We start from the raw sequence: 11120 nt of genomic DNA on the forward strand, positions 1-11120 counted from the left end.
TCCCGAGCCGTAGCGGGCGGAGGGCCACCTCCTGACGCGCGGCGCGTGGCTCTGCCCCTGTGGTCGCTCACGTTGGTGGCTCTCAACGGGGCGGTACGAGGTTAGGGGTTGGCGGGGGCAGCTACCACGCTCGCTTAGGGTAGCCACGCGCCGCCGCAGTAGCAAGGGTCTAGCGGCGGGGTAGGAAGCTGCTGTCGCTGGCGCTAGCTTCTGGGGTGTGAGGGCCGATCGTGCAACTGGTTGGTGCAGAGGCCCCCGCCGCGGCCTCAGGTCCCTGCACGTGCTTCCGGTAGCAACATGGAGCTGGAGGAGTTGGGGATCCGGGAGGAATGTGGCGTGTTCGGGTGCATTGCCTCGGGAGTGTGGCCCACGCAGCTCGATGTGCCGCATGTGATCACTCTGGGACTCGTGGGGCTGCAGCATCGGTGAGCAGCGGGTGCGGGGTGCGGGTTGGGGGTGGCGGCGCGGATGCTTCTCCAGCTGGACCAGCGGTTTCCCGCGACGGAGTTGGATCTGGTGCGCACTTGAAGGCGGTGAGGCCGGATGTTTCTACTAGGTGCGCCGTAATCTGCCTGTGGTAGCAGCCAGGCGACCGACCCGGGCGTGCGCGGGACTACGGGGCCTCCTGGGATTTAGCTTGTTGCCCCCCAAACCCCCCGACACGTTGTGCAGTAGGGCATCTCCCCCTCCTCCGGTCTGTGCACTCCGGAGTCTCCAGTTCATAAGGTTGGGATTCTCTTGGCTAGCGGATGGCGAAGCTCCTCCTCCCTGATTGTTTGCTGAGTTTAATTTACAAAGCCAAGAACTACTCTTGAGTTAAACTGATGTGGGGTGGCTGCTGGTCCAAGACCTGTAGTAGTATTTTGAGGTTTCCTGCGGAGCCTCCAACACCACAAACTCTTATTTCCAAGAGCTTTTGAGCAGATTGTAGATTCGAAGGATCGCCGTCATTAAGGGAACTTTGGGGGGCCTTGAGTACAAACCCAGGAAATAGGCTACCTGGTGTTCCAGAGGAACTACTAGTTGTGTTACAGGGCAGTGAGAGGGGGCACCACTGAACCCCCAAACCTGCCTGCTCTAAAGGTACCACCCTGTTACAGTTGTAGATGTCACATAAACTGACTGAAAGTAAACAGTCATGGGGTATAACGCATCCGCAAAAGATTCCTTAGTAGACGTATTAGATGGTTGGTAATAAGACTGCCAAAAATTAACTCCTTTCTTTAAAAGGGGGCGAGCAGCGGGGTGAGGGTGGCGGCGCAGGTGCTTCTCTAGCTGGACCAGCGGTTTCCCGCTACCAGAGATGGGTGGATCTGGTGCTCTCTTGAAGGCGATGAGGCCGGATGTTTTTACTAGGTGCGCCCTTATCCGCCGGGCGACCGGCCCCGGGCGTGCACGGGCCTCCTGGGATTTAGCTTGTTGCCCCCCAAACCCCCCGACACGTTGTGCAGTAGGGCATCTCCCCCTCCTCCGGTCTGTGCACTCCGGAGTCTCCAGTTCATAAGATTGGGATTCACTTGGCTAGCGGATGGCGAAGCTCCTCCTCTCTGATTGTTTGCTGAGTTTAATTTCCAAAGCCAAGAACTTCTCTTGAGTTAAGCTGTGGGGTGGCTGCTGGTCCAGGACCTGTACTATTTGGAGGTTTCCTGCGGAGCCTCCAACACCACAAACTTATTTTCAAGGGCTTTTGAGCAGATTGTAGATTTGAAGGATCGCTGTCATTAAGGGGGTTTTGGGGGTCCTTGAGTACAAACCCAGGAAAAGAGGCTACCTGGTGTTCCAGAGGAACTACTAGTTGTAGATGTCATAGAAACTGACTGAAATTAAAACAGTCATGGGGAATAACGCATCTGCAAAAGATTCCTTGGTAGACGTATTAGATACTTAACGAAAAGGTTGGTAATAAGACTGCCAAAAATTAACTCCTTTCTTTAAAAGGGAGCAAGAGACTGTTCCAGTAGTGACAAGACACATTGATTTTGAAAAACTGAAAAAAAAAAACTGCTTCTATAATCTCTCCTTACTACTTTTTAAAAGATCTTTTTAAAAAATAGGTTCATAGCTTTAGATACGTAATCTGAGGAAAAACTAATATTCATATGGTAGTCCAAAGCAACACAAGTTTATAAGTAATATTGAAGCTACTCTGGGTTCTGTTCTAAGGAGAGGTAGGGAGAAACTACCAACTGTTTGGAAGTGATAAGAACAATATCATTTGGTTAAAAACTATAAACCCAGGTTTGACATTATCACTGAAAGCATTATAAAGGTCCATCAGGCAATGCAGAGCAACAACTTCTAAAACGGGTGTTATTGTAAAGTTCCTCATCAGCAATGTGAATGCCAACAAATCACTTTACTTTTAGGGGATTATCATTTCCTTGGGTTAAGAATTGAATCCTACAACTGACAGCATTTTAAATGCTCAGGCACTCCTGCTGATGAACTTTCCCTCATCAAACATTACTCTTTGAGGGTTCCAAAATACCTCAGGGAGAGTTTCTCATCTTGTGTACTTCTTATTTGCTGAGAGTAACTTAGAATCTGGGATGAATCAAAAAGAATATTTTAAACTTGAATAACTAATTTTGGCTCAATTAACCACAATTGAGATATTTTAAAAATAAAGGTTCATAGATTAAAAACTAAGATTTATATGGTAGTCCAAAGAAACATGAGTTTATAAAAATAGCCAAGTTATATTGAATTCTGTTATAAGGAAAGATGTGTGGAAACTTAGTCTAGAGTTAACCTGGTGGTCTGTGGGAAATACAGAAATAGACTTTTATTTTTAATTTTTAATTTTATTTACTTGTTAGCTAAAATAACGGAATATTCACTCCCAATCTGTTTTAAAAGGTATGTGAAGGAAAAGGGGCTGATTTTCTTTCTTTTTAAAAATGCAACTAGACTCTTAATGCACATTTCTACATTTGCTTTTCTGTTAAAGAACTAGGAGACTAGATAATGCAAGATAAGGGCAATAAAGGTAGGTTTATATAATATTAGCAATACTAAGTGGATCCTGTTAAACTGCCCATCTGGCCAAACTTGCCTTTTTTAAAACTTTGATGTTTGAACTTGATGTTGCAGTGTTTCACCAACAGTGGCAAGAAACTAAGTAGCTTCTGAGGAGTATATATGTTAATGGAAAACTATTTGTTTGAACTTTTCATTGTGTAGGCATAGAATTACTTGAGACAGTTGGTTCTTGTCTCTGTCTTAACCTAGTTCACAATTTCATTTAACAAAAGTTCTCACACTTCAAGGGAACTGATTTTCATTGACAGGACAATGAAGCACCTTTATGTCCAGAAAATACAATCGCTGATCCTCTAAACTGATAGATAGGGATCAAAGAATAAGAACAAAAAAAAATTTTTTTATAGGCGACAATGAAGCACCTTTATGTCTAGAAGATACAATCGCTGGTCTTCTAAACTGATAGATAGGGATCAAAGAATAAGAACAAAAAAATTTTTTTATAGGCATTGAACCAAGGAATAGCAAAGCTAGGAGCCTAAATAGGTTGTCACAGCTTAAATACAGTGGTTATATACACAGTACAATGGCAAATAGTGGTCTGTTGCAGAGTCTCTACCTCCTATAAATTCCTAGTTTTAGGGATTTACACATTGTCCTAAAATATTTCATCACTTAGGCAATCTAGATCTTTTTTGTCTTAGGCATAATCTGACCTAGAAATTTTAGTCTCTAGGATAATAATGTCTCAAATTTATAATATGTATTTCACATAAAAACAAATGGAGTGTCAATTACTGGACTGTCAAGTTCTGGATACTAAATCTCAGTGGCTTCATCTAGAAGTACTTGTGGTTGTTCTGGCTGTTTACAAATATATTCCATTGCTCTGCTTGTTCATCAGGAATTTCAGTTTAACATTTTCATTGTTTCATAGTGTGAGCTATATTCATGTATGTTCATGCCATATTCATACAGTCATGCTTTTCTTAGTCCTGAAAACATCTGTTCAGTCATCTGCAGAGTTCTAAACAAACCACATACACAACTCCTTTTGATCAAAAATCTTCGTCCTCAAACTAAAGTCACATTTTATGAAGACTAGATAGTTTGGACATGTTTGAAGATGCCATAAAAGGAATTGTTGGGTTCATAGATTTTTCCCATGGGTTAACTAGTTGGCTTTTTTGGGGTAGTTGGCTTTTTTGGGTCGGTTAGGAGATGAAAATGCCCTTCCCTTCAGAAATTCTCTACATTAGGAATTGAACTCTACAAGTGATAAACAATTTTCACACTTCTCTAAAAAGTTATGAGATTTACCTGATGAAGTTCAGTCATGCAAGGAATCTCCTGTTTGCAGAAACCTTCTGTAGACTCCTTTGATTTTGATATACTTTGAGGACTCCAGTTTTCCCTGATCTCAGGAGTAGTTTTCTTAAGAGATACAGACACTGGTTCTACAAACAGAATATACAGCATTATCATTTGAAAGGCCTCTGTGAGTAGCAGACACTCAAAAACCTCTCTGGAATTAGTTGCTAGTTATCTACCTTTAGTTAGTTGGAGAACACAGGAGTAGGTTGTCAGAGTATTTGCTTTGCCTTGCCAAATTAAAACTCAGGATAACTTGGGTCCTCCCCAATGGCACAGCAGGTTAAAGAACAGCACTAAAAAGCTAAAGCCACTTCAGCATGAGTTGGATTCCTGCCTGGGAGGTGACCCACATGGCGTATTAGACCTCTCCTGACCCGCCTGCTGCTCCCCTCAGCAGTGTACTTCATCAATCAGCCTGTTCCCTACTCTGTCTCTGGTGAACCCTCTCACCACCCCTGCACCTCTGGCCTGTACCCCAGTTCCATATGCATAAATAAATAAATCTTTTTTTTTTTTTTAATTTTTTATTTGTGCATACAGAACTGGGGTGCAGGCCAGAGGCTCAGGGGCGGTGAGAGGCTTGTGGGGAACAGAACAGGCAGATCGACGAAGTACACTGCTGAGGGGAGCAGCGGGCGGGTCAGGAGAGGTCTGCCACGCCATGTGGTCACCTCCGGGGCAGGCGGGAATCGAACTCATGCAGAAGCGGCTTCAGATTCTCAGTGCTGTGCTTTAACCCGCTGCGCCATCAGGGAGGGCCCAAAATAAATCTTTTAAAAAAAAACTCAGGATAATTTTATTCTGATTTTCATTTCCTAGTTTTCGTGACCAATGTGTCATATTCCTTTAGTGTTTTACAGCTCATTTGTTGAGGAAGTGAGTTCTTTTACAGTGGTCCATGTTATTTGTTCCAGTCTTTGAAAGACTTTTAATTAAGTTACTTTTGTAATTTAATGGTTCTGTTTTAAATTGTAAGTGTTTTTGATAATTCCAGTTAGAATTATTTAAAACTTTTCATTTTGCATCAATCTGAAGCAGAGTTTATCTGCAAGAGTCTCATATTACTAATACTTTGTTAGGATGGGACCAGGTACTTAATATAAGACTGGAAGTCAAGTCCAAAGTTTCCCATTAATGTTGGTTTGTCCTTGAGCAAGTCAAGTATCTTCTGTGGATTTTTTCTTATCTATTGAGCTAGACTTACATATTAAGCTCCAGTGTAAACACTCAGTGGGGTGGGAATGATACTTCTGTTGGGTTAGCCTTTAGCAACCCCCCTTTTTAATAGTCTATCCACTAGAGGTTTATTGAGAAAGCAAAATTGGAGCAATTCATCAGATTTAGAATCTATGTCCAAAAATTGAAAATAAAATTTTGAACTCAGTGGTGATAAAAGGTTGTTTGGGGGAGGGGAGATAGACAAGCAAATTCTTACTTTTCTCTAATATTTTATTCAAAAACTATTTGCTGAGCTCCTTCTGTGTATATACAAGGTACTGTGGTAAATATTAGGAATACTGTACCACACAGGGCAAACGTGATCTTGCCCTCCAGAGAAGCAGTGTTCAAAGATTGGCTTCTAGTGCCTCCATTTCCCCCCTTTATAAATGCCTCAAAGAACTGTGATAGGAATTGAATACATTTACATGTGAAGTGTTAAGAACAGTGCCTGTATATGTACCATTTGACCCTGCACCTTCTCTTTGGTAAATAAGCAACAGAAATGTATACATAAATTTATTGGGAGACAGGCACAAGAATTTTTATAGTAGCATTGTTTATAATAATCACAATCTCACAGTAGAATGAATAAGAAGGTAGTGGGATACATAGTCCTAGAGAATATTCTAGAGAAATCAAGGACAAATTCCTGATGCAAATTTGGATGAGTCTTACAAACTATGTTAAAAAAGAAGCCTGACATTGAAAAATACTAACAAAAAATACATCCTGTTATTATTCCAAATCTAATCTGTGGGGATAAAAGTCAAAACAGTGGTAACTTCTAGGGTGGGGGGGGATATAAAATGCTAAAGCAGAATTATCATAGAGTGATGCACTAGTTGAGTTCTTAGAGACTAAAACCCACATTTTCTGATACTCCATCCTGTGCTTTTTCTTCTTTGTGTTTTTCTTCTTCTGTATGGTGTTCTATAACCATACCTGTAATGATCAGTTTGGAATTACAGCTAGATTGGTTTCTAAGTTTGACTTATTTGTAAAATTACTGAAATATCAGTAGTACAACTATCTTTGGTGAAAACAAAAATTCAAAACCTAATAGTTTGTGGGGCTTTTTCTTTTAATATCCTAGTCCTTTAATAGCAATCATAGTGTAAAATATAATTTGAAGACTCATGATAAATGCATAGTTGTGTAGAAATTTCTGACTCTGGAAGAGTTTGCTTTTATCTTTATTTTTACTCTTAATGAACTGCAAGAAATCATGTCTTAGCATTTTCTGCCCTCACACAGTTTATAAACAATATATTTAGTCTAATTTGTCAAGGACACCTCTTATCAGGAAACTGCAACAAGTTTTTCTCAATGTGGTAAAACTTGGCATTTCTCACATTCTTACCATCTTCATGTGATTTTCTCTTGATGCTCAAAGTTCTTGGGGTTTTGGCATGATCTTCATATAATTCTTAAAACAAACAAACATAGGAAGTGAATCATGACATCACCACAGTTATTAGACTTCAGACATCTGAGTATACTGTAGTCAGATCATTTACACAGGTGGGCAGATGATTAAGAATATGTATAAGAATTAGGAATGTCTCGATGTCTGGTACAAGTTTTGGGAAGAAAATAAAATTCTTGTCTTAAATATGGATTTGCGTGTCTTCAAATATACAATAGCATCAGGTATTTAATTTCTTGCTAAGTTAAAACACAAAAAGGAAAAAGTCTACAATTTTTACTTTAAAAACTCAGTTCCAAGGTTACCATGCTTCCATTTGGCAGTTCTGAAAGTTGGTCTTCTTAGGATGTAGTCAATTTTCTCATAAAATGTCATTTTTCTTTGAGAGTTGCCATTTTTCTTTTGTAAGGCTTTGTATTCATATTTTAAATTTTTCTATTTGGTACGACATTGTTTCCAATCTCTGTCTATTCCAAATTATGTTAGTCTTCTGGCAATTTCCTCAAATATTTCTTTGTTTCTTGTAGTTCCTTTGAGCATTTGCTTGATTTTTTTCATCAGACCATATGTGTATAAGTGCTCTGACCTCACTATCATGCCAGTGTTTTCCAGCCTCTGTGTTACTCACTGTTATAATCTGTAAATGATTTTTAGCATCTTGTAAAGGAATATGATCACCACAAAACAATTTTATTTACAGTTATTCAAACTTTCAGATAAGTCTTGTGTTTTAATATTTACTTATTTAACCTGAATTAATATAAAGCACTGAGAATTAAGTTGTTTCAATATGAAGATCAAAAACTTCATTCAAAAAGAAGGTATTTTAAAGATAATAAGGCATAATGATCTCTAATATTGAGAATGACTTAGCTACTTGCATTAATAAGTAATCTCTGAATGTTTGTGACTATGGGAAGTGTTGGTGTTTCCTAGTTTATTTTAATAAGTAGGAGTAGACATTTTCTTTTCTTTATTGACTCAGGTGTAATGAGGCATTCGGGGTTATAAGCAATAGAGATCTTCTCTATAACTAAATGGGTCTGCATTACACTTTAAATGTCAACTAACAGTTAATATTTAAAAATTTAGACTCTGTAACCTGACCCAATAATACCTTCTAGTGCTGGGTGACTGCCTCTCTCTTTAGAGGACATACTTGACTTTTCTTCTTCTTTCTTCAGAAAAGAAAGAACAACAGTTTAAATTTGTTGTTTATAAATTTCCAACTTAATTTTTCCATTGAAGATTTTACAAAAAACTAGTAAGGCTAGATTCCAGCATCAAAATAACTCTGAAGCCATGAACATGTGCCATTTTTAATCAGATTTTAAAATCTTGGGAAATTCTGCCTTCCTAAGGCATTATGCTGTATTTCAGAGAATAATAGCACCTTTGGACCCAATTTGGTAAAATCTTTTCATTGTTATATTTTAATGCTTACAAAGAGCTCTTACATCTGTTTTTTTCTTCAGCCCTCATTGTGACTAAGAATAATCCTATTGCAGTCCACATAAAGAAATGAAAGATGGTAAGATTAAGTGGTTTTAACACTAGACAGGTGGTAAACATTTTAGGGAACTGATAGTGCTGAGCGAGGTAAAAATAATAGAATTATTTTAGTGTACCAATGTGTTCGTTTGCAGGGTGTTTACAGTCACCTATTTGTACTTTGGGGAAAGTTTCTACTCATGCATAGGTTGAATCCTATGTTTTGAAGTATAACAATGCTGTGATAGTATACTTTTATCACATCGTACTTTTCCTATACAGGGCAATTTATTTTTTAATTCTATGTTACTAAATATAGGTGTCTGTGCAGTTGCTTATAGTGATAATAATAAAACTAAACAATGGTTTGTATTAATTGGCTGATGAGGCAGAAGATAGTTAGGGGACCCATAAGCCTAGCAACCAGTAGGTATGTGGCGATTTACATCAGGACAGGATCAGATCTTCTCCATGCTTGCTCAGTGAGACTGGGATGAAGTTTGGCTTCTAGTAATACCAAAACCTCAAATAACAGGTTGTACTCAGAAGCTACATAGAACGACCTAGTAAGCTACTAGGTATATATTTTAAAAATATATTTATTTTATTTATTTATGCATACAAGAGCTAGGATGTATGTGGGCCAGAGGTGCAGGGAGGTAAGAGGATTCACCAGACACAGAGTGGGGAGCAGAACAGGTAGAGTGATGAAATACACTGCTGAGGGGAGCAAGAGAGGAGAGATCTGCCATGCCATGTGGGTTAGCTCCCTGGCTTGGAGATAGAATGCTAGAACTCCTGCTGCAGTGACTGTGAATTGCTTCATAATGATGAGACTTAACCCCTTGCTCCACAAGGGAGGCCCAAGCTACTTTTTTTTTTTAATTGAAATTTTTATCAAGATAATTGTAGATGCATATGTAGTTTTGAGAAACGAGAGATCCCTTGTATATTTTGTCTAGTTTTCTCTGATGGTACAGTTTATAAAGTCATAATATATTATTAAAATAAAGGATATTGACATTGATGTATTTCACCACTCTGATTCAGATCACACACACTGCCCGCCCCTCATTACACTTGTACTTATGTGTCTGTGTGCATGTGTGGGCACATGGGCCTGCATGCATGGACAGGTGTATTCAGTTCTGTAGTAATTTCATCACCTGTGTGGGTTCATGTCTCTGACATCAAGCTCAGGACTCTAATGTACTCAGAGTTCTGGTTCCCCCTTCATAACTACACCCACCACTTCTTCCACTTCTTTTGCTATCAAAACCTCCTTCCTTACCTCTTTGGGCTACTTTTTGAAGAGAACAAAAACTAAGATAAATTTTGAGCTCAAGTCTTATTTTAACAGAATATGAATTATAACATTTAACTTAAGTGATTAGAAGTAAGACCAACTAAAGACATTAGGCATTAGGTGGAAATGTTGAATCATTAGTCCTAGAAAAGGAGAGCATATTTGGGGGGATCCGTAAAGATACCATCTTTTGAGGAAAGGGGAGTACTTAATTTCTGTGACATTTCCACACCAACTGGGTTGACTGCAGCTCAGTCCTGAAGATAAAATAAGTACAAAAAGTCAGCATCAGACTCCACAGCTTTAATGGCACAGTCTCCCACAAGACTACTCTGATGTAGATGCCAGCTTCACATCCAGGTATTGGCTACAAATGCAGGGAGTGCCATCACCACTTCAGGGTGGAAAATTTGCTAGAACTTTACTCCTAAAACTCAGCAAAGTATTCTACTTAGTTTTATTATGGAAGAAAGAACACAGGAACAGTCAAATGTAGAGACACAGGGCAAGGTGTGGGGGAGTCCTAGAGGCAGGTCCATGCCTTCTCCCTATGGAGTCAAGGTGAGTAGTGCAGCACAGCTTTGTGTTCGCCACCCAGGAGGTTCCTCTGAGCCCCAGGAACAGACACGATTGATTGTGACGATATTAGTTTAATCATGGGCCACATGACCTCCTGGAGGTCAAAGTGACTCAAAATTCCAATAGTTACAGGTGTGGTGACCCTCCCTGTCAGAGACCCACATTGAGTCACCTCACAGAATAAAGAAAAAAGATACTCTATTACTTAAAATCCAAAGATGCTTGAAGCTCTGTACCAGGACCTGGGGACAAATAGCTGTTATTTATTATGTTACAGATTTTGAAATATCTATTGATGGGCCCTCCCTGGTGGTGCAGTGAATTAAGGTGCAGCACTGCAAGGTAGCCACAGCCACCTCAGTGCAAGTTCGATGCACGGCCAGGGAGGTGACCAACATGGTGTGGCAGACCTCTCCTGTCTTGCCCGCTGCTCCCCTCAGCAGTGTACTTCATCAGTCAGCCTGTTCTGTTCCCGACTTTGACTTTGGTGAATCCTCTCACCGCCCCTGCACCTCTGGCCTGTACCCCAGTTCTATATGCACAAATAAATAAATCTTTAAAAAAAAATCTATTAAAACACAGCAGTAAGAATTAGGAAACCCTGCCCTCCCTGGTGGCGCAGCGGGTTAAAGCACAACACTGAGAAGCTAAAGCCACTTCAGCATGAGTTCAATTCCCGCCTGCCCTGAGGAGATCACATGGCCTGGCAGACCTCTCCTGACCCGCCCGCTGCTCCCCTCA

At 40.1% G+C, this 11120-nt stretch overlaps 1 protein-coding gene across 1 annotated transcript in view; it reads left to right on the forward strand.

Moving 5' to 3' along the window:
• Positions 1-124: 124 nt before the first annotated feature.
• PPAT (phosphoribosyl pyrophosphate amidotransferase) overlaps positions 125-11120 on the forward strand; it is a 35158-nt gene continuing 24162 nt past the window's right edge. The window contains exon 1 of the mRNA XM_004681278.2: positions 125-425. Coding sequence (XP_004681335.1) covers positions 298-425 — 128 coding nt within the window. The 5' untranslated portion in view covers positions 125-297. The remainder of the gene's footprint in view (positions 426-11120) is intronic.

Source organism: Condylura cristata, unplaced genomic scaffold (assembly GCF_000260355.1).
Source record: "Condylura cristata isolate star-nosed mole 26May11 unplaced genomic scaffold, ConCri1.0 scaffold00012, whole genome shotgun sequence".
Classification (NCBI taxonomy): domain Eukaryota; kingdom Metazoa; phylum Chordata; class Mammalia; order Eulipotyphla; family Talpidae; genus Condylura; species Condylura cristata.